The 24227-nt window shown below is 45.2% G+C and overlaps 1 protein-coding gene across 2 annotated transcripts in view; it reads right to left on the bottom strand.

The window, feature by feature from the left end:
* Positions 1 to 1154: 1154 nt before the first annotated feature.
* Positions 1155 to 24227, bottom strand: part of slc20a2 (solute carrier family 20 member 2) — a 48281-nt gene continuing 25208 nt past the window's right edge. The window contains exons 2-11 of one of the 2 annotated variants that reach the window (XM_086169984.1): positions 21633 to 22224; positions 19917 to 20057; positions 18639 to 18724; positions 17128 to 17224; positions 16588 to 16707; positions 14554 to 14787; positions 12746 to 13382; positions 11397 to 11582; positions 6466 to 6550; positions 1155 to 2608 (exon numbers count right to left, since the gene is read on the bottom strand). In XM_086169984.1, coding sequence (XP_086026110.1) covers positions 2444 to 2608; positions 6466 to 6550; positions 11397 to 11582; positions 12746 to 13382; positions 14554 to 14787; positions 16588 to 16707; positions 17128 to 17224; positions 18639 to 18724; positions 19917 to 20057; positions 21633 to 21921 — 2040 coding nt within the window. In that variant the 5' untranslated portion in view covers positions 21922 to 22224 and the 3' untranslated portion in view covers positions 1155 to 2443. Of the gene's footprint in view, positions 2609 to 5187; positions 5273 to 6465; positions 6551 to 11396; positions 11583 to 12745; positions 13383 to 14553; positions 14788 to 16587; positions 16708 to 17127; positions 17225 to 18638; positions 18725 to 19916; positions 20058 to 21632; positions 22225 to 24227 lie in introns of those variants that run through there. The other variant, XM_086169985.1, reaches the window with a different exon arrangement.

The following is a 24227-nucleotide window of genomic DNA, read 5'->3' as shown; positions in this document are numbered from 1 at the left end:
AAAAAAAAATAAAATAAAAAAAAATCTGATATAATGGTGACCGACACGGCAATCGATATGTCGGGAGGAGCGCGGCCCACGCCAGGCCTCCCCCGGCGTGTCCGGACGCCCGCCCAGGTTAAAACTAGGATATGGTAGAAAAATATATATATCGTCTGGATGAAGCTCTCCGGGTCGCTCCCATGGCGACCCGTTCACGCCGTGTCAACGTGTAAAGTGACGGGAGGGAAGGGGTCGTGGTCGACGCCGCTGCTACGCTAAGAAACTGAAGTCATCACTCGCACGCTCGCTCCTCGTCTTCCTCCCCACACACACACACACACACACACACACACACACACACACACACTCCTGGTCATTCCTCGTCTCTCCCAACACACACTTTTAAATTTGTTAATGTTTCCTCTGTCATTGGCATCGTTAGGCAACGTTTTTTTTTTTTTTTCTCCGATACTCTACAATATGGTTACAATGTAAACACCACAGTACTTAGTTATTTACCGTTTCTGCACGAAATAAAAACACAATGTTACAAGGCAAGTGGCTACTGAAGCATAGATTTGTTCATGAGAAGAAGAAAAAAATAAAATAAAATAAAGAGAAATTGTGAAAACACACCACAAGAACCAAAAAAAAAAAAAAAAAAAAAAAAATCTTTCAACACCAGGCATCCAGTTTGTTCAAACCAAAAAAAAAAAAAAAAAAAAAAGCTTAGACTTTGTTCATCTACAGGTCAGGTGACCTTGTTAAAAAGCTGGTGATGATCAGAATCCCCCCCCCGATATCATTAAGAACGCAAACATCCCAAGTCCTATGATATTTCCACATTTCCACGTCCAGGCCGGGCTCAGCCCTTCACCTCTGCACCCTGGAACGCTGATTTTTTGGGGTTCGATATGACACGGCGAGACCAGAACAGGCCGCGAAAGATGAGGTCCGAAATATCCAGGGTGGCGTTGGTGGCGGGCGGGGGTTTCCGATTGGCTGGAAGGTAATTCACGCCGATAGCGTCGTGTTTCGGTTCCGGCTGCGGGAACCCCCTCCCCACCGCCGCCCCACCCGAGGAAAAAGTCAGTAAGACTTTTACACGGTGAATAACTGCATTTTTTTTTCTCTCAGTGAATGAAAAATTGGCATGTTGCTATGGCGACAGGTTTTTTTTGTTGTTTTTTTTTCTTTTTTTTTTACTTTGGCATGTTGGGCCGGCGTGGGAGCCACCTGCAGACCGCCTGGAAACGCTTCTCTCAAGAAGGAGGGCGTTTTCCGTGTAATAAAAACAGTCGAAGCTGGCAGATGTGATGAAATTAGCGGGATTATCCCCCCCCCCCCCCAAAAAAAAAACAACCCGCTCCTTTTTTGAGATTATATCCGCGTCCAATCGAAACGCCATTTTCCAGTCAATTAAATCCCGACGACCTCTGAGGAAAACAGCGGCCTGCCGGTGTGTTCGCTTGAATCCCAACGGGGACGAAAAAAACATGAAAAGGTGCAGACCCCCGTCTCCCCCCCCCCACCGCCTCGACGACATTAAAAAAAAAAAAAAAAAAAGAAAAAAAAAAAATAGATGACCCCCCCCCTCTTTTTCCCTCCCCCCGACACTCCGAGGACAGTATTTACAGTACAAATTACAGTATAATACATCATTTAAAAATATGAGATCCATACAAACATACAAGAGCTCTGGACAAAAATCAACTCTTTACCAAAATCAGGTTTCTATGGTATCAGGTGGGAAATAAAAAGAGTGGCGGCCTACCCTTCCTCTCTCTCTCTCTCTCGCTTTCTTTCTTTCTTTCTTTCTTTCTCTCTTTCTCTTTCCTTTGGCCCCAGTTGCACCTGGCGAGGATGGAAGAAATGAGATGATGGACGGGTTGGTTAACCACATGCACTTTTTTTTTTTTCTTTCTCTTAAGCAAGCCGCGATAACAGTTAATCCTACTGAATGAAATATTAGATATATGTACAGGTACTTTTTTGGGGTGTTTTTTTTTTTTTTTTTTTTTTTTTTTTGGGAATAGCGACTGACCCCCGGGAGGGTGTCGCTTGTTTTTTTAGCGCGGGCGGTTTCCCTGTTTCGACGTTTAAAGTCGAGCCGAAGCTCGCGGTCGAGCGGGTCGAATAGTTTGGAGAGCGACCGAATGCGGGTTTTAAAAAAAAAAAAAAAAAAAAAAAAGGGGGGATCAGAAAATTGTATTTTTTTTTTGTTGTTGTTGTTGTTGTTGTTATTATTGCCTGCGGAGCCAGGCAGCGGGTGAACCAACCCTCTTCACCACCAGAGTACAACCAAGTCCCTCGGTAAAGCTCTGCGGCTTCCTCGTCCCCCTTCCCTTTTTCTCGGTTTTCCTTTACCTGCACCCGAACCTTCAAGCGATCGTTTTGACCTTCCCTCTCTTTCTCTCTCTCTCCCACCTTCCCTCCGATTCTCCCACCGCACCGAGCCGCCTCACACAAAGGGCAGGATGCCGTAGACGAACAGGGCCATGACGGCGGCGCTGAAGAGGCCGGCCACCGGCACCGTGACGAACCAGGCCAGGAAGATGTTCCTGAAGAGACGCCAGTCCACCGCCTTCCTGGAGCGGATCCAGCCCACGGCCACGACCGAGCCCACCTGGAGAACGGCGGGGGGGACAATCAGTGGCGGCACGGAACATCACGTCGTTCTGAGGAGCTTCAGGCGGATCAGGCTTTCCCTCCGTCACTTTTGTTGACGTCATTAAGTCAGCGCTTCCGGCGTGAGCTACTTAACAGCTAGCTGGAAACTATCGCGGCGTGTCAAGTTTGCCGCGAGGATTTAAACGTCCCGCTGGAACGGCGAGAGATTAACTTTGCAAAAGGGAAGGCCTGGATCCGGACTGAGACTCCTCTGGGGTCCGCTAATGTCGGTGTTAGGTTTGAGCAAGCGGATTGAAAGGCATCACCGAGTTAAGAAGAGCGTGTGGAAGTCTAAGGTCAGCAGGTGCGACACCCCGAGTCAAAAGTCTGACTGAACACGACCCATCAGGTAACAATAGCATGGAAATGGAATTATGTGCGACGTAAATGTGTAATGATGGCGTCCTCTCCTTCTTCCTGCTCCTCGTCTTCCGTTTGCACTCGTGTGTCTTCATCCTTGCATGACAGGAACCTCCTATCTTCTCCCCCGGGCTAATATTCAAGCTACCCTTGTATCATTCCAGCTATTAGCGTGTTGCTTTTAGCGTCATTCGACATCTGGGCTTGGTTTTGCTGCTGAATAAATAAAATCGGACTTGACTTAATGTAATAGTTTAAAAAAAAAAAAAAAAAAAAAAAATGAAAACAGCCTGAATTTTGTTTGAAATTATTCACAAAACAGTGCGGCTGATTTATTACGCGATGTTATTTCTTTTTACATTGGTTAACGTTGTCTTCTATTATCTTCATCATAAACTGTTTCTGTTTGCAAAATTATCAAACACAATTTCTTCATGCCTCCTAGCAGGTTTTTCTGTCAGCTCCAGTTTATTTTACTGAAAATAATCCAAAGTGTGACGTGTCTGTATGAATATGCATGTTCTGCTTGATTTGGTGTGACTTGTGTTTTAAAAAAAGGGGCGCATTACATAATGGGGTCAATTTTTACAAAATACGTGTTCACACCTCTTTAATTGGTGTTTTCTCGCCTGCTCGTTTTAAACTTCCACCCCGGCGGTATTTACTTACCTTGCATCCAAGGAGGGGGAGGAAAGTGATAATTAAAAAAAAAAAAAAAAAAATCAAAATCAGGGGAAAACAAACAAACAAACCAATTATATCCAACACGTCGGTGGGTTGGAAGTCGCAGCCTCGAGATCACGTGACCAACATGTGCAGCGACTGGGTGGAAATGCATAAATTCCCTCTGGGCTCGCTATCAATCACCCAGATACAAATCTACATTTAGCTGACGGGTTGGAGAACCGCAGATTATCAGATTATGTCTGTCTTGGAGATCATCTGAACCTCGCATTTAGCAACTTGAGGTATTTCAGGCTAGCAGCAACCAAGCTGAACTTTGCGTGACCTCTGGAGCGTCTGAGTTGTTCCTCCCGCCCGTCGGAGGAGGAAAAAAAAAAAAAAGTCGCTGCACAAAATCACACCACGGTGCGACTCGAGGCTGCACACCAACACACTTCCATCTGAGAGACGCGAGCAGACGCTGCTGGATTCTTTCCGTGAACATTTTTAACATGTATATTTTGGAGATTCCAAACAGCCTAAAATGTTTTAGCAAGTGTATCCATATTTGAGGTTCATCCAACAACGTCTGCAGCCTCTCTGGACAGAAAACCTTCAAATCACTGCATCGATTAAACACACACACACACACACACACCCTTAAACGTCAGTGGATTTAGATTTTAGCATTGCAGTTGATGGTAACGGGTTTAAGGGAGGAAACCAGGGTATTTGGAGGATAGAAAAGGAGAGCGATGGGTGGCGACGCTGATGTTTTTGACAATTAATGATCAGATATTAAATTCCAGTTTTTCGGTCTCGTGCGGTTTCCCTTCGAGTGGATGGTCGGAGTTTAGGAAGGGGAACGGCTTTAACGCGTGACCCCTGATTTCTACTGATACAGCTCTCATAGTGGAAGGTAGTTTAATTTGTCAGAGTCTAATTTATCTTTCAAAAAAAAAAAAAAAAAAAAAAAAGCGCAGCGATTGAAAATATAAAGAGTTCTTAATGACTATCTCTGGAAATGCGATTTGATCTTTTATCAGACTTGATGAGCGAGTCAATCGTCCACGACGTGGTTGTTCATTTTAGTTCCCGAGTTCTGGGATATCTGTCTCCGCCGCTGCAGTATTTATCTAACTACTGATAAAAAAAAAAGAAAAAAAAAAAAGGTGAATTATATATTTTTTTCTATATTTTTGCCATTATTATCAGTCAGAAATGATAGTAAGATAGAACAGATTCCTCCACACATATTCCGCGGATTAAAACGCAATATATTCTTATCAGTTTCCCCCCCCTGATTTTCTACACTTCCACTTTTTCTTTCGAAGGAAAACGGCACGAGCGATCAAAACTTGCAACTCCGGAGTTGAGATCTGATTTGGCAACTGACAGCTAGAGGTGAAGCGATGAAGTGGAGCTCCGGAAAAGCTCGGAAATTTAAAAAAAAAAAAAAAAGAAAAGAAAAAGAAAGAAAAAGCGCAGCTTCACTACCAACGACTCCAATACCTTGCAGTGGGTGGAGCTTATTGGGATGCCCACATTTGACGCAACAAGCACTGTTAGCGCACTCATTACTTCAATGCAAAATCCGCTGTGAAGACAGATGAGTGGAGAGACACAGAGAAAGATGGAGAAAAGGGAGAGGGTAAAAAAAAAAGTGGAATACAAGTTGTGACAGGTGAGGCGGGAGCGGGACGGTGGCGGGGAAGGGAAGGGAAGGGAAGGGAAGGGGAGGGGAGGGGAGGGGAGGGGAGGACCCACACACCAAACCATGCCAGTGCCGACAGGGCAAAATGGAAGAGAATCGGTGGGAATGAAACAGAGGACGAGACATCGTGTTTGATGGGAAGGAGGAGGAGGAGGAGGAGGAGGACCACGTTATCTTGTCTCCTGGATCCGTCGTTCCTGCAAAGCTCCGGGGAGAGAGGCTGCACGCTGCTGCCTTCACGGGCCAAATCACGTCTTTCTTGGTTTTTTTTTTTTATTGAATCGCTCATCCCCCCCGAACACCACTTAGAAATTTATCCTCGGAAAAAGCCCTCCCGAAAAAAAAAAAAAAGCCGCCGGCTAATCCTGCGCTGTCAGTTCTAACAGAAGGTACGGAGGGAGGTGGCGTTTTCAAAGGGAGAGATTTAGCTCGTCATTATAATCATTATTATCGCCACAATGAGAGATAAAACATAAATTATTGTTTAGCGGGTGGGTGATTTCCTCCCTCGGGTAACAACCGAATGCTACATAACTCTTGGTTGATGTCATGCTGCTGTGCAAATAATGTTTTTAATGTTTAATCTTTTTATTTGAATCTGCAAATAAATAGGACTACTGACGGTTTTCACGGACTCCTTTAAGAGAATGCGTGATGCCGCCGCTGCTCGATTAGCATAAAGAATACTATGGGGGGTGGGACTTATTATCAATTAGTACTTTTTCTAATTTGCTCGTCCATAGTCGTGATTTACTGTAATCGTTTCCGAAATGAGAAAACCCCAATTGCAATATATACGCAAACATGAGCCTTGCCCTCGCCGTGACCCGTTTGATGGATTTCATAAAGGCATCGTTATAAACATGCAAAAAAAAAAAAAAAAAAAAAAAGATGCCGTACCCTGTCTTGCTGAAAAAAAAAAAAAAAAAGATGACAGGGATAAAATCCAAAAAACAAATCAGCACCAAAAACAAGCCGTGTGATTTTGGCCCCCTGGGCGGCAGCGCGAGCTCCCCGTCCCCTGGAGATACCCGGGGGTGGTCGAGTGGCCGGACGCGAGGGCCACTCAGTCATACCTTGCAGTGTGTGGTACTGACAGGGATTCCGATATTGGAAGCCAACACGACTGTGAGCGCGGACGCCAGTTCAATAGTGAATCCACTGTGGAGGAGGGGGGGGAGGAAGGGGGGAGCAAAGAGACATTCTTCATTGTAATGCTCCGGATGTGCTGCTGATGGCATCGTGTGACCATATTCCAGCAAACACAAGAAACACAGCATGGCAAACAATAGCAAGCTCCACAAATGATGCATGACACACACACACACACACACTGGCTATTCAACGCTTTTCCACACAATACAGAAAAGTGTGTGTGTGTGTGTGTGTCAGTAATACACTTTGTGTGCAACCAATCCCACTTGCACCCTGATACCGAATGAGTCACTCCAATGTCGTACGACCGCTACAAGACGAGGAGATACAGTATGCAGTATTCCTGTTTTTCTAAACATCCACAAGGCAACATGTGTGTGTTTGTGTGTGTGTGTGTGTGTGTGTGCTTTGATTTAATGAGCTATTATCTCTTTCAACAGCGATGACAATTTCATACCCAGTGACTGCTGCTCCCTCTGTAATATTCTGTCAGGCAGCGCTAAGAACTCCTATTTGACTATTCCACCGAAATAGGACCACCGACGTTCGGGAAGCTGTTGGAGGTCGTGGTTCCTCAGAGCTCGGGAAGCTCGTGGGGAAACAGATGGCTGCTTTGCCCAGGGTGGGTGCTTCTGTGGTTCTGCGGTGCAGAACTGTGCTGCCATAAAGAGCAGAACCCGTTCCTTGTACTAACCGCTAGTACATTAATGTCAGCGTTTTCAGTCTAACTTGCAGCCCGAGCAGATAAAACAGGTTGGTTTCTTGGAAACGATAAGATTACTTCTTTTACTTTCGGCTTTTCCCCACAGGGGCCACAGCGAGTCCACCTCCTCCATCTAACCCTTTTCTCTGTATCCTCTTCTCTCACACTAACTAACTTCATGTCCTCTTTCACTGCATCCATAAATCTTCTCTTTGGTCTTCCTCGAGGCCTCCTGCCTGGCAGTTCCAATCTCAGCATCCTTCTACCGACATATTCACTATCCCTCTTCTGTACACAACCAAACCATCTCAGCCTGGCCTTTCTAACATGTGTGGTTCATTCCTGATTCTATCCATCCTCATCAGGGCCTGACCCCTGATGTCCACCTCGACCTTGAACGTCTGTGTCACCTACAGCATACCGCACCGCTGTATCACAGCGGGCATACATGTCCTGCACCAGTCTGACATACTTCTCCATCGCTCCAGTCTTCCTCATACAGTAGTTCCTCTCTCAGCACCCTGTCATATGGTTTTTCTAGATCTACAGAGGCTCAAAGTAGCTCCCCCTGATCTTCTGGGTACATCTCAGCATTCTTAAAGGCAAACACTGCATCTATAGGACTCTTTCTAGCTATAAAACCATGCTGTTGCTCACAAATCTAGGCATGAAACCAGACGGTTGCTCTCAAAAAACTAGACTTCAACCTCCAAGTGTTAAGGTGCCAAAATGAATGTACAGCGAGTTCGCTGTTTCAAAGTGGAGGACACGTCACTTTTTAAAATAACGCAGGGTTAATTTTTACAGCGGAGATGGCGGGAAATAAAGCAATGGGTACTGGAGCTGCCCTTCCTGCCTCTCACGAGAAAGGCAGACAGCTGGAGACGAAACAACAAGTTGATGAATTGTGCTGCAGTCTGTGTAGCAGCACAGAAGCTGAAGTCAGGGTGTTGTTTTGTTAGCATGAAGGATGCCTCCCAATCCGGATGCATTTAAAAATGAGTCACTTTCACAGCGGCGCAGTCTGGACTGCGACTCCAACCTCCGAGCTGCCTGGGATTAAACGCAGGACGACGTGGCGGAGTCTCACACCGAACAGCCTGCATGGGTTTAAAACTCCATATTCTTTGCACATCCTGCTTACAATGTTGACATTTCCTTGCACTGTTTACATCTTGCAGCAAAAATATTCTTACTTTTTATTGTTTTGTTTGTTTTTTTGGCACCAATGCAACTTTGCGACGGACAGCTAGATAAGTGCGTATGTCAGTAAACACTTAACATCCTTGACTACTGAACCACTCAGATGCTGCTTTTTTTCAGAACAAAATATTTTAACAGGATCTGTGTTTCTCACGTTCGAAACTGACAGTTTTGGCCAGGTTTTGCAAACAAGCTGCTGAAACTCAACCCTTCTCGTGGCCGCGCACGTGTTAAATAGACAAAGTGTGTGATGCTCAGGGTTTCGCGAAGGTGGCATTTGGGAGCGGTTGAGTCTGACCTTCTTCACTTCTGGGTAAAACTTATGGGTCCTAATGAGGCCCAGCAGAGGAGCGAGGGCACCGGGCTCAACCGACACACACACACACACACACACACACACACACACACACTGATCTGCTTGTAACTGTGGCAACAGCGATCAGAAACGCGATGCAGGTGAAGCACGGGGCTGTCAGACAAGCGAGGACGAGCGCAGGGAAACGTGGAGGCTCTTTCTCGAGATTATTTTGTCACCAAGCCGACACAGATAAGGACTTTGGGAGCTCTCTGTTCTACACCGTGGTGTCGTTGGGCTGTTTATACACAGCTCTGGTAGTTAGAAGGATAAATAAACTATGAAACTGTGCTGATAAGCAAACAGCGCTGGAAAGTTGGACCATTCCTGCGGCGCTTCGGGAGCAATTTTTGCGCGTCTTAGGACAAAAGCTTTGCGAGTCCAGTTGGATCTGCGGCTGCGGCATCCCAGCAGGAGCCTGACAGAATGATGAAAATCCACATTTGGGCCTCAAATATGCTGTTGACATCCATCACGGTTTTTAAGTTCGCAGTGCCTGGCGTACACATGTCAGGCCACCGAGGACACGGCGCCGCACAAACACAGTCCCGTCTTTGCTCCCACGCAGACGTCTTTGTCGGGAGTGATGCACGGAAACAGACGCTGGAGGAAAGAGCCTTAGCAGGAGCGAACCAGAGCAAATTTGTCTTTGAGCTCTGGCAAAAAGGCTGGCGCTGGTGTTGGAAAGAGGGCAGCTTAAGGAAAGAAAAGACGGCACACAAGAGGCAGACGTGCCAAAGGAAGAGGGGAAATGAAGAAAGAGAGGAAAATAATTAGACGGACTGACCGTGAGAACGAACGAGGGGACTAGACGGAAGAGAGAAAAAAAAAAAAAAAAAGATTTAGAAGCGAGAGGCTTAGAAAACAGGGTGGAAAAAAAAAAAAGAAGGGTTAACTACAAAAGACAAAAGATTTACTGGCGAGGACATGAAGGGATATGCAAGAAAAAGAAGAGGACAGAAGGGGGGGAAAAAAAAAAAAAAAAGGGAAGTGCGAGCGAGCGAGTCAGGCTGGCGTCTCTCCTCGCGGTTGGAGAGGAGAAGCCAGGGTTCCCACTGAGGCTCTGCCACCCCCTCCACCCCTCCTGCAGGACTGCTCTCGGTCCACAATGGCAAAAAAAACCTCCTGTCACCCTGTGTGATAAAGATCCTGCAAGGCACACACACACACACACACACACACACACATACAAAAATGTGCATTGAACTTGATGTACCTGCATGTAAACTCGCATAGTGACCCGCAGGCACAAAGCCTGGCTTTCTCAAGTTTACGCCATTCACAAATCCGGCACACACACACACACACACACACACACACAGACACACTGTCAGGGAAGGGAGAGCACTGCAGTGGACACACCGATCTCGAGGACAGAAGAGGAGGTTATTGGCCGAGGACGCGTGTCGTCGGATGCAAGACTAAGTGTGCCTGTGGGCTTTGTGTGTTTTGTTCAAGAAACAAACAAAAAAAAAAATGCAAGTTGAGCATAATTATTATGTAAGAAGCCTAAAAGTGGAGGACTAAAAAGAATATTGTGCTTTATTTTCTATTCTGCGGGGCCGCTACAGTGAGAGAACTTCAAGCAGGACTGCATGAGGATGATTGGCAAATGAATAATGAATGGATTCTTCTCTCCGCTTCTTGAAATGAAAACTAAATCAAACTTTGCTCCACAGTTCCGGGAAATGTACACGGAGCGCCACGCCGGGCCTGACAAAGATAAAAAAGAAGCGCCCGAGCGCTAATTATGTTGTGTTATTTTGACAAATGACGGTGTTTTATAGCGTGTGTATGTGTTTGCGCTTACCGTCAGAGCGGTGGAATTGGGAGGGTGTTTTATCAGCATCTAAAGCAGTGGTTCTTAACCTGGGTTCGATGGAACCCCAGGGGTTCGGCGGGTCAGTCTCAGGGGTTCGGCGGAGGTCAAGACACACATTGGTGATGACATCACTGGCCGCAGGTGATCACGCTACATAGCTCGGCCTATCCGTGCTGCGGGGATTTTGGCGCGCTCGGTTGTAGTAACTTGTGACTGTCGTGATGGTACGTCATGTGATTTCTTTCTTAATATTTTAATCCCTTCATACTAATTATGTCGGGCAAAAGAAGAAAGCGGTCGGAAGAACACGTACAATACGGATTCACATGTATGACGGAACGTGATTGGAATCGATGTCCTAACGGCATGATTTGCAAAGACAAGATGAGCAATTGTAGTCCGGCACCGGCAAAACTAAAGGAAGGCTTCCTTCAGCTGCATGGAGATGGGAACTACAAGAACATAGCGCTTGCTGGATTCAAGGTGAAGGGAGCCAGATTCCATGAAAAGGCTACTCTGCCTGTTCTTTGTACCCATCCACGAAACGATCCTCCATCCAATAAAGAAGGGTTCGGTGAACGCGCATGTAAAACAGGTGGGGTTCAGTACCTCCAACAAGGTTAAGAACCACTGATCTAAAGGCTTCGGGAGGCGGGAGGTCGCTGAAAAAAATCAGGCACATTTAAATGTTCGCCGATTCCTCGTTTCTATCTGGTAACGGACAGACGGACAGACATCTTCCCGCTTCTCCGCACCGGCGGCCTCTCACCTGGAGGGGGTGATGGGGGTCAGGTCCTTCCCCATGGTCTGGATGACGCGGCGGCCCCACACCCACAGGCCGGCACAGATACCTATACCGCCGTAAAACAGCAGCCAAATGGGCGTGGCGGCGTCCTGCATCACGCCGCCCTGGTCGTAGATCATCCACAGCGCCACCAGGGGGCCGATGGCGTTGCTGCCGGAGTGAGAGAAGAGATGACGGAGTTACTTTCCAGCCAATTCGGAAAATAAACTCGAAATAATAAGGCTAATTAGTAGATGATCTATGTTATATCGCACTGGTGAGATAATATGTAACTAGCCTAAACGTGGGTAAAAGTCAGGTGTGTGTTTGTCTTTTTAAAAAGCATATAACAAAAGTGAAAGAAAAACAACTGCACCTGGCTGAGTGGGCTATCTACAGTCTATTTCAGCTGTATTTTTGTAAAGCATGGTCATCTGAACTTTTCTACTTGTAAATGAAGTCCATAGTTCATCTGTAGAATAAGTTCATCGCACCCCGTCGGAAAATCACATGGAAATTATTGGCATAATATGCCATGTACGTACTCTTGATTTATTTATTATATCGGCACCTGCTGCTTCTTTTTGCACTTCTGTTTATATGCTTAACTGCATTTCTTCACTGTCTACTTGTATATTTGTAATGACAATAAAGCTGAATCTAATCTCACTTTGGGCTTGACTACAGGTGGAATGACAAGTTGGGTGTATCTTGCAAACACAACCAGAAAAAAAATGTATGACCAAAGTGAAGGGTCATTAAAGATGTTCACTTCATGCGTATTCACTTTAAAATGAAAAAGATATTGGAAGTAGAATGGAATCAAAAAAATTTGGATTTGATTTGGATCATATTAATAATAACAATAATAATAATAATAATATAATCAATAACAACAATGAATAATAACAATGATATAATCAATAACAATAATACAAATTCGAAAATAACAATAATAATAATCATAAAACTAATAATATTGTTGTTGTTGTTATTTAGGAATTAGAATTATACAAAAAATTTGGATTTGATTTGGATCATCATAATAATAATAATATTATAATCAATAACGACAATGAATAATAATAATAATATAATCAATAAAAATAATACAAAATTGTAAATAATAATAACAATAATAATAATAATAATGACAATATTACAAAATTGAAAATAAAAAATAATAACAATAATACAAAATTGTAAATAACAATAATACTAATCATAAAAATAATAATATTGTCATTGTTGTTATTATTTAGGAATTCAAATGGAACAAAAAAAATCTGGATTTGAATTGGATCCTACTGAGATATCATTCCCGCCCGGATCACCTGACGTCGTTGCCTCCGTGAGCGAAGGAGCCGAAACAGGCGGTGAGGATCTGCAGGAAGTGGAAAAGCAGGAAGACCTCCGACTTGTCCTTCTCCTCGTGATCCTCCTCGGCCATGTCGTCCAGAGGCACCGGCGCCGGCGCCCCTTCCTCCTCCACCCCTTCCAGCTCCGTGGCTAGCTTCATCTCCACGCCGCCTTCCTCGGCCTCGATCTCCGCCTCGGCGACGGCGTTGCAGTACGACGAGTAGCTGTCGTAGCGCACCCGCTTTTTGGAGTAGGACACGCTGTTGCTCCTGCCGCCTCCCTCGCCGACCAGCTTTTCGCTGTCGTCGCGGGACTCCGTGCGCATCAGCGGCTGCACGGGCATCCCGCATATCGCCGCCGTGTAGCAGGTGTAGCTGTTGTTGCGCCGCAGCAAGCGGTAGTTGTTGTCGGGCGGGCCGGCGTTCGAGGCGCCGCGCTCGCTGTCGTCCATTCGGCCGAGGTGGATTTTGTGGAGCAAGTCTTTGTAGAGGCCCGAGTCCTTGTGCACGGTGTGGTACACCTGGCCGTCGCTGCGCATGTGGCCGTCGAAGCTGAAGCTGCCGTTGGAGACCGGGGATTTCAGGCAGCCGTTGGTCATTGAGTGGGTCCTCCCTGCAGCGCGGAGAGGAGGTTGGCTAGCATGAAATTAAACCTACTTCTTATAGGATACAGGAGAGGAGGAATGTGCTGGTGGATTTCCCTTTTTACCTGATAATCAACAACTTTTGCGTACCTTCACTGGATGACAACTACAGAGGAACCTCGACTTACAACTTGTGAATTTTCCAAGCATTGAACTTTTTTTCTTTGTGATTCAACCCCAGATCTGAGTTAGAAGCGAGCAAGATGAGCGTTTGACACCGACGTGGCGTTTAAAAAGTCGGGACACGCCGCCCAACACTAGGTATCCCAGCCAAAATCATGGAAAAAACGTGTGAGGTGTGTGTGTAGATACGTCAACGGCATTGGAAGAGTCATTCAATGCCGGTCGGGGACGGTTTGATGGTTTTAACAAAAGGAGGGATATTTACTAAAGAGGTTTAGCCATAAAGTGTATCAAAGTGTGCGAGTTACATTTAGCATCACATTGCAGCATTAAGTGATAAAGCCATAGAGATAAAACTCCTTCGACCGTTTCCTGTGCCACCGCTGGCATCTTCGTCCGATCTTCAAGGTTCAGTTTACTTCTTTACATTCTTGTTTTATTATGCCTGATTCATTGTGTGCTTTATTTTTATGTTTAAAGTACGTTTGTCTGGCTGGAACTGTTTAATAGCGTTTCAATTCATTTGAACGGGGGAAACATAAATTGAAATACGAGCGAATTCATTTACGAACTCGGTCACGAAAGAAATTATACTCATAAGTCAAAGTATTACTGTAATTATACTTGGGAAATAAATAACACATATATATATATATATATATATAAGCATACCGTGGATTCATTCATTCTTCATAAATACCATCGAAATCAGTCTCTGACAAATTTAAAAAAGGGCATAAAATATTTTGCAGCCGAGAGAAGTCGAACGAGCTGAAGAGGCGTTTTATTTTGACGCAAATGGACTGGAAAACGGCCCCTCTCGTTTTCATAAAATCTGTTTCAATCACCATTAATGTCTGTAATTTAGCCCGGAGAGCCCGCGGAGCCGCAGTTCCTGCCGTCCTCCACAGAAGATAACAAAAACCAAGGTTTCCGGTCCGTCCGTCAAACGTCCGCCGTGAACTACATACCTCAAAATCAGTTGTGACTTCCAGGAAGGACAAGTAAGGTTTTTACCGTAGACTCGGCCGTTTGGAAGGACGTTGCCGCCGTTGGCCAGGTTGGTGAGCTCTCCGCTGGAGTTGCGAGCGCCTCGGTCGCCGCCGCCGCCGGTCAGCGGCAGCACGGCCTCGTCCGTGCCCTTCGCCCCCGGCAGCTCCTTAAAGACGGGGCTCTCCTCCTCCTCTTCGGGGATCTTGTCCAGGCTCTCGTCGGAGATTCTGGACAGAGCCTGTTCTTTCTTCAGACGACCTTCGCGGGTTGAAAAAAGCATTTTGGATTCGGGTCGATCGTCATCGCATCGGCGCGACAATATTTCTCAAACGTCTTGTTCTTTAAAAGTTCCTTGATGGGCCTTCTTTGCGAAGGGCTTTAACATGCTTGGAGAGGCGAAGGCCTCCCGGAAGGGGGTCGGAAAAAGGAAAGGTATGCGGCGGCGTTCCTGAAACGGCACTTGGACACGTATAACCGTCAGCTGATCCAGAGCAAACTAATCCACCCGTTACAAACAAACCCCCGGAGCAAACACAAACAAACGCGGTCATTTGCCGCTTTCACTTTGACAGATGCAGCGACGTCCAGATTAAGAGCGATAACATCGACCGTAATCCCTCCCGGCATTTCGGGGTTTGCGACATGTGAGCGAGAGCCCGGCCCGACTCGTCCAGAGATGGACGGAGGCGTAAATTCATCTTCTTTCGCCCCTTTTTCGACCGTTTCTCAAAAGAATTTCAGTTTGAAACTTCATCACAAAAATTGAACCTGTTACTGTTTGACTTTGAGGGACGGTCGGCTCGTCTTTTCCGGACACTCCTGCTTCTCTTTTCTGGCTTTTCCCCAAAAGGCTTCATGGTTTTTCGCCCTGGGCTTTGTTTGCCATTAAGGAGCCACTGCTTTACCTCCACGTGAAGGCTTTTCACATCGCCAGCTTTAAGAGGAAGTCCTTGGGCATCAAGTTGAGTATCAATATGCTCAAAAATCTAGATAGCGGGATGTTTTATGTGGACTATAATATCCTGCTGTGGATTCTTTTATATGGGAAATGATGATAACGTTTTCTCTTCTGTCTGCATGAGGCATTGTTTTTTATATATTTTGTCATTCTTATTTTTTCCTGGTATTTATCTGTGACTGTTTTGTGTTAAGATATTTATCACAAAGCTGAAAGGCTTTGTGAGCGTGTGGATTTTTTTCCACACGCTCTGAACTCTGCCGCTTAAACAACGATGCGGCTAATTTATGGATTTTTGGGGGGTTAAAGAGCTTCATGCCGCCAAAACATTTGGCCTCGTCACATCGGGCCAAAGAAATGACCGTGAAATCTTAAGGCCGTAAAATTCTGACACCGGTTTTCGTGCGCAGGAAGACGACAAAGTTAGCAATCAGGGAACAGCTAAAAAATGTTTCCGTGCGACATATTTCGATGTAAATATCTCATGTTACGACATGGACAACTGCTTCTTACAGACAAGTGTAACCTATAAATGTACACATTTATAGTTATTTTTAGGCGCGCTCAACAGTCTGAAAATTACTGTAATATTAAGCTGGTGCGGTAAATTTTGATGCAGGTATTCAATAAGCCGTCAAACTTTTTTTTTTTTTCAGTTTTACATTTTATACTTCTTATTTTTTCCTGATATTTGTCTATGTTACTGCTTTGCTTTATTTCTCACTCAACTAACTCTACCGCACTTTCCATTTTCTGCTGCATGAATTGAAATATCCCCATTGCGGGACGAATAAAGGCACATGCTATTCTATCTTTCACTTGCAATTCTTGGTTTATTAGCGATGTTTCTTTTTTGTTCAACTTGATTTCTCGCCCCAGAAATCTAAATCGGCTATTTTAACAAGCGGCCGGAGCAGCGCCAGAGAAATAAGCTCGCTGGAAGCTAGAAGTTAGTTAAGAAATGCCCTAAAAATGATTGAGGCCAACAAAAGCAAACAGAGAGGTGACCCATTTGGCCGGAGTCAAAGGACTGGGCTTTCAATTGGTTCGACAAAGCCTGGGTGCGACCACACACACACTCACACACGCAAAATACCTACTTGCTATTTTCCTCCTCATCCAGGGACAGACGAATATCCAAACCACGCCTGCACAAACTATCGAACCAGCTAATGTGATGAGAAAGATTGCCCACACCGGTAGCATCTCTAAGCCCAGCACTGCAGTGGAGAAACACACAGAGGTTCATATGAAAACACATTGGAGAGAACATTATATGTCCTTTTCTCACACAACATTCAAAGTCAATTATTTGCTGTCTTACATTTTTTCATATTTAGGAACTCAAGTTTCGAACACGCTTGACATTTTGGAAGCTGACATTTTGTACTGCTTGTAAACCGTTTGAGAAACAGTAGAACGAAGGACTGCGTGAGGTGCCGCTGGAGTTACGACATAATTAAAGAAGTATAATCGTTGTGAAATGCAGCTTTCTGGACATATTCTACATCCTACACAAGCAAACTCCGGCATTAAACCTGCACAAATACTGCTATCGGTCGCTGTCACTCCTCAGGGCTGAGGAGAGAGTCTAAAAAATAAGAGCGGTCCCTGATGGCCAGCGGTCGTCTAGCACTTACGCGGAGCTCCAGTGTACATGATGGAAAATGTGTTGATCCCGATGGTGGAGGCATAGAAGAGAGGCAGCGCTCGCAGGCCATTGGGAACAGAATCTTCCTGCGGAAGGAACACGTAGACTTTTAGAGCGTTCTCGGATGCAATTACAGGAAAAGAGAGACCCGACTATATCAGTGTGTTTCGTGCGTGCGGTGACAACCATGTGATGTGGAGATTACTAAGTGGGACAACAGGTGGGAATACAAATGGCCAAATCCGTTGGATGGGGCGTTGACCGCGCTTGTACCAACAAGCTGCAGAGTAAAAGTCGGCGTGACCTTCTAATTACTCCGTGAGGAAAAACAGCGGCGCCACCTTAGTGGGTTCACGGCGGAGGCGAGGGGTCTGGACTGTGACTGCGGCGAAACGCAAAGGTCCACTGCAGGAGAATGTTTATTTAGGGACGCCACCGAAGCGTGAAGAGCTTATGGCCAGAGTTGCAGTCTGGGGAAGACGGGCGGACGATGATTGCGCCGCAGCGGAAGTTTGGGCGCTCCACGTGTGGAAGGTTTATTCATACAATCGTGACGCATTTGATACGGAAACATTTTTCACGAGTCCGGGGGAATATTTGTATGCACTGCATTTGGATGCAACAGTTCATCAAAAGTCAGTCGAGGCATAAGCTGAAAGGAAGTGGAGTATTTGCCGGACTATAAACCGCGACTCCCCCCCCCCCAAAAAACTCTGAATACGGCTGCTTAAACAACGATGCGGCTAATTTATGGATTTTTAGGTGGTTAACAAGCTTCATGCCGCCAAAACATTTGGCCTCGTCACATCGGACGGATGAAATTACAGAGATATTTTTTAGGCTGTTCAATTCCGACACCGAAAAAGACGACTTAAATGGTTTTTGTGCGCAAGAGGAAGACAAACGTAGCGATCAGCTGACAGCTAAAAAACGTGTCTGTGTAACATCTTTCTGTTAAATATTTCATGTTACAACATGGACACCTGTGGTTAATAGACAAGTACGGCCTACTTGTGTGCACATATATTTATTTCGCTATTTTTCGCCGGCACGCCTTATACTCGTGTGCGCTCAACAGTCCGGAAATTACGGCACAATCAAGCCGGTGTGGTAAATTCAAACGCAGGTATTCAATAAGCCATAAAAGCATCTTTGTTCCACTCGAATGCTGTAAGCGTCCCACTGAGGCGGAGATGAACTCATCCTAAATTTGACCCCAGAGCACAAAACGCTAGTCTGAATAACAAATCATCCCGTGAGTCATCCATCCTGCACCCGTGACCTCGGGATGATCCGCAACACTCTCCTCTTCCTCGTCTGCCAGAGATTGCCTGTTACGTAAGCCATCTGCCGGTGTTGCCAAAGCAAATGGATTTTTATCTCTGCTAAGGTACTTTGGAAACGTCTGCGCGTGCCAGGTATGTTTGTGTACGTTTGACAGACATAAACTTAAAAATTATAACCCGCGACGCCCGGACGTGTGACGGTGACGCCACCCACCTTGTTGAGGATGGTGTGTCTGATGAGGAGGAAGAGGATTCCAGACATGAGTCCGGAGAGCAGCGGGGAAATGAACCAGGAGGCCACTGGGGACGTAGGAAGAGAGAGAGCGAGACAAACTCCGGTCAGGTTATCCTCTCCTCACATCCCTTTTGTCAGGAAAAGGAAAGTTTGCTTATTTATTTGTTGTCATCCGTTACGCGGATATTAGCAGCCTGTTAAATGAGATAAACAGGAGGTGGCACTATTGTCCAGGTGAGAGTTTGGGCAAGGTGGGCGCCAAGGCACGCTTATGGTGACCAGCTGGTGAGCCTTGTGTGTGTTTTCCAAAACTAACATGAATAATTATGGAAATGAAGAGGTTAAAATGTCACATGGTTAACATACATATATATATATATATATATATAGTCACGCACACACAGATATAGCAACAAGTGCATGATAGCTAGATGGAAATAATACAGCCTGAATGGATTTTATCATAATGAGACAATGAAAATAGCAAAACCTGTGGCAGAATAGGTAAACGGACGTTAATTACACTGCTCAAATAAATAAAGGGAACACTTAAACAACACCATGTAACTCCAAGTCACTTAGGAAGCAACACTGATTCATTTGGACTTGTTTTAAGGACGTTACATCAAAGTTGGATCAGCCTGTCGTGTGTTTTTCCACTCATTTTGAGTGTGACTCCAAATCCACACCTCCATGGGTTCATACATTTGATTTCCATTGATCATTTTTGTGTGATTTTGTTGTCAGCACATGTAAAGAACAAAGTGTTCAATAAGAATATTTCATCAAATCAGATCTAGCATGTGTTTCCTTTATATTTCTGAGCGGTGTATTATATATTCGATAATATTATGTTGACATTCAAAGAGAAAAAAACTGTCCTGGGTTTATTTCATCCATACAAATTACAGGTCACGGTCGTTCACGCGCATTTAAGGTTGTTGCTTAGCATTTATTGTCAGAGTCATTACAAAACCCATAGGAGGGGAAAGTGGTCTGGAGATCAGTATTAGCTAATAGTGTGTCTGGTCTACAGTTTGTGAATAAAAAAAAAATTTTTGCAGTCCTGCGCTGTTGACATTTAGTGTCCTTCTTATTTACCAACCTATTGGCTCCTGTTTCGGATTGTAATGGATTTGCACATGTACTCTCAAGTCATTAAATATACAAATATTGTGATCACACACCCACACACACACACACACACAAAATGGCACAAACGGACGTGGCGGCTTTACACAAACTGTGGTTTCTCACCGATCTTTACGAGCTGCATCCACTGCACGCCCTTGGTGCCGATGGCCACCATGGAGAAGCCGATGGTGGCGCCGACGATGCAGTGAGTTCCAGAGATGGGCAACTTGAGGAAGGAGGCGATCAGCTGCCAGACCGCAGACCCTACGACCAGAACAGAGAAAAAACTACATTAATACGGTCTTTGAATCACATTTTTTTTTTTTTTTGTCCTGTCTGCAAGCATGTCAAAGTGACGATGTTTTATTTTCAACATACTTCAATCTTAAGAAGGCGATTGGCAACAATGACTCACCAATGCATGACGTCATCGATCTAGATAATAATAAACATTTTTGAAAAGGCGGTTCCATTTTAATTGTTTAAAAAAAAAACTACTGTTTTGCTGTGAGACATCGACCTTGCATAAAAAAAATAAAAAAATAATTAATTAAAAAATTTATTTTTTTTTTTTTTTTTTAAATGAAAATTAAAAAAATAATAATAATAATAATAATTAAATTTAAAAAAAAAGGTAGCTCATGTGGCCTCTGAGCAAAAAAAAAAAAAAAAAAAAAAAAGAGCTTTTAACCCCCACTAGCAGATTGTGCTAAGTTTAAACAATGCAGAAACCATGAAAACATCTCAGAGAGCCGTGAACAGAGAATCTTCTGCTACGCCGTTCATCGCTGCGTCCCGGTGATCAGGCCGTCATTAAACAGCCATTGTCTCACCAGGAGCCCGATTGTTTTCCGTGTCAGCTTTATTTACAGGCGAGGGCTGATATGTGCAACAATTTCCTGCCTGTGTGCATGAGCGTGTGTGTGTGTGTTGCCGTTGGTGTGTTTGAATTCAAATTAGAGAAGGATTCCCGGTTAACCTGCGTTACCCGAATCCCAGACAACTGGGACAACTGGGCTCTGGATATTTTCTGGATATTTTTTTTATTTAGCTAACAATTGGTTTGTCTTAAAAAAAAGGGTCTTGCAAGGATTTGTGGGCGGCGATGTGTGTGACATGCGTGTGTTACATGTTTGCATGACGCTCCAGGCAGCGACCAGGAGCGTCCTTCTGAAACATCTGGCTTTTCTTCCCCGACGTTCCTCCTTGATGCCCACACACATCTCCCAGACACACTCCGATGACATGAAGGTCTGAATCAACTGAATCTCTAATTAATTAGACCTTTATGTGACTTTTATGCACCCGAAAAAAAACTTCTCGTCTTTTTGTGAAGAGAAGAGAAAGAAAAATGACCCTCATTTACAATTATTGCCCTTGTGGGAAATGTAAATCACTGGTGTTTGTTTTATTTTTTTTAGATAAGATAAACTTTATTGATCCCCATAGGGGAAATTCCTTTGTCAGAGAAGTGTAACAGTTATGTCAAAAAAATAAAAAAAGTCAAATAAATATGAATATAAACAAAGAGACGGAAGATAGCAAGACATCCACAGCTGCAACCACAACAACAACATCATCAGGGATGATTTTAATGGAAACGGTCATATAAAATATTTAAATTTTGCTCTTTTAATACGGTCGAACGGAGTGTCAAACAGAACAGGGGAAGCTGCCGGAAAAAGGAAAAACCCAAACACGCAACTGGATACGCACCTTTTCATCGTGACCATCATCCGGTTTGTTTCAGCTTTACACTCCAAGTCACGGAGCGATTAGGAAAATTAAAATAGACGGGGAATTTTCGGCATTTCCGTGAGAAACCGAGGTGCGACTTACCGACCATGGCGCTGACCTCTCCTGCCATGAGCACGGGCACGGTGTCGTTGTACAGGCTGACGTCGATGATGCCTTTCCGAATGGTCTCGCCCACCTTGGCCCCCAGCAGCATGGAGCCCAGGGTCTCGAAGATGGACGCCAGGATGCAGGCCTGCTTTAACGTCACCACGCCCGAGCCCACCGCCGTGCCGAAGGAATTGGCCACGTCGTTGGCGCCCACCGAGAAAGCCAGAATGAAGGCGATGATGAATCCGAAAATCACCATCCACAGATACGAATCCAGATCCATTTTGATACGGTTTCACGCGAAGAAAAAACCAAGAGGGGAAAAGCGTTAAAAAAAAAATTCAAATAAAAAAAAAAAAAACTAGCTTAAATACTCTAAAAGTGAAGTGCTCTGTGCGTTTCGATGCGGAGGACTTGACCGGCCCGCTCCTTTTCTTCGTCCCCTGGTTGTAAAGAGTTCGAGGGGAGAAGCACAGCCGCTAACTAAGCGTCTTGAGCTCAGTCCAAAGATTGGAGATTAGTGATGGTGGGTGCAGGGGGCATTCCATAGTTCAATGCCAGGCGGTCTGTCTGCGCGCTCCCTCACCTGCCGGAGAAAGAAACAAAATCAGAACGGCAGATACGGACGAGAGCGGGACGAGACGATGTCGGGGACCGTCCCGTCTGAGAACAAACTCCCGTGGCTTCTTCAGATAACGGACACAGAAAGGGGGAGTGCCTGTAAAAGGAGGGGGTGTGATCATAGCGATGGAGGACTGGAAAAACACGGTACGTTGACAAAAAGAAAAAGGAGATGTAGACGGGAGACAACAGCGCGACAGGGAATCTGTAAAACTCGCTCCTGTTCTGCGGGTTTTCCCTCTTCCGCACATGCGTGATTTACTAAGTGGCCATATTATAGAGTCATGGTGATTCTCTAGAAGCGCCGTGGCTGACGAACAGATGCCAAAAGCGATGAGCGGAAGGATCAAACGGGGTTTTAATCTTTGACGTTTTAATATTCTGTCATGAAAAAGTAGCGGCTCTTGTGAAAAAAAAAAAAACGCGAGCAGACGGTGCAGCTGCGCGTTTGCATGACGGATCGCGTTGCAGTCACTTTTTAATCTTTCCTCGGCAACATGCTTCAAAAGTGCAGGATCAAACCAAACCAAAAAGGGTTCTTTGCAGAAAAAGGGGAGAAAAAAAAAAAAAGAAAAGAAATGAGGAACGGCGCTGCATTGCAGCAAGAACATCAGGATGCTGCTGCTGCATTCTGATGTAGGAAAGTTGGGGGTTGTGAAAGTTATTCAGGAAATATTGTGGCATTCATGTCTCTTTTCTCTCTTTTAGAAGTCACATTTAATCCGGCGTCCTTCAAAATGACACCGGATGCACCTAAGTAGTGCATTCTGGGTTCCCGGCTTACATTTTCATCATTTCGAAAAAGTAGGCACAATCATCAGTTAATTCTTTGTGATATTTAGCTTTGTCAAATGAATCCGCTGACGGGACAAATAACACCTCCTCACAAAAAGCAAACTGTTTTCCGGACAGCATGTAAAGGCTTTCAGGCCGATAGCGTTCTCTCAGAGCCGGCGCAAACACACACATGTGTGTGTGATATGAGCAGTCACCGCAGTTCCGATGAGGCCATGATTCTTTGCGTCCGAAGCTGCAGGCCGATGGGTTCCCTCTCAAATGAGGTGTTTATAGCTGATCAGAACAAGCCGCGGAGGCGACTCGAAAACGGATTCCATTCAAAATGGCGACCGCCTCAAACCCAGGCTGGCTAAATCCTACAGCGACGGCGTTATTGGAAACACGTGGTTTGGGCCACCAACAACCGACAACGCCGGTGGCCCTCAACCGCGAAATATTTCATCCGGCGTGTCTTTGTCCTTTCTTTTGTCGCGCGTAATTGATGTCGTTTCAAAGCAGCCGATGGCAGCAAATTCCCGGGGATGGTTAAGATAATTGTTAATGGGAGGAGAACATGCAAACAGCTTCAAGACGAGCGTCCGTGTGAACCCGCCACGCTGCTCACGATGTGGGGACAGACAGATCTTTTGTAAATACCCTGCAGCCACCCCTCCCTTGACCGACACCTCCCGGAACAGCTGAGGTCGCGGACAATCCGTCAGCCTCGGTCGAACCACAGCGAACAATAAAAAGCTGGAATAATTTGCCTGGAGGAAAGACCTCCCTGTGTCAAGGCTGAAATTGACGTGCTACATTTTAAATGCCTGATGTTTTGTTTTTCACGTATCACTCGACAGACCACAGGGCGGCCCTTTGAATGTAGAGGGAGAAGATGCTCTCACGGGGATTACAGAAAAAAAATTATAATAATATTTATATATAAATTTGTGTGTGACGCCTCACTGTTGTTATTACATTTTCACAAAAGACTGAAATCAGAACACCTGGGCTGGGAGGGCTCAAAACGACACCGTGGGTCCGAGCTGGGAAAATCCAAACCCACAACAAATCAATGAATTGCTCACCGCCAACTAAACGTCTCCCGAGGCCGTGTTATTTAAATGCTGTCTAATAAGCACCAGCAGTTGATCTGAATAAATCCCCCCCAGGCACGGATATTCACGGTTCTCC

This window comes from Fistularia commersonii, chromosome 22 (genome assembly GCF_037954325.1).
Source record: "Fistularia commersonii isolate RoL2024-O1a breed Wild chromosome 22, RoL_Fcom_v1.0, whole genome shotgun sequence".
Lineage (NCBI taxonomy): Eukaryota > Metazoa > Chordata > Actinopteri > Syngnathiformes > Fistulariidae > Fistularia > Fistularia commersonii.
The sequence above is the reverse complement of the archived record's forward strand: the minus strand, read 5'-3'. Positions and strand labels throughout refer to the sequence as shown.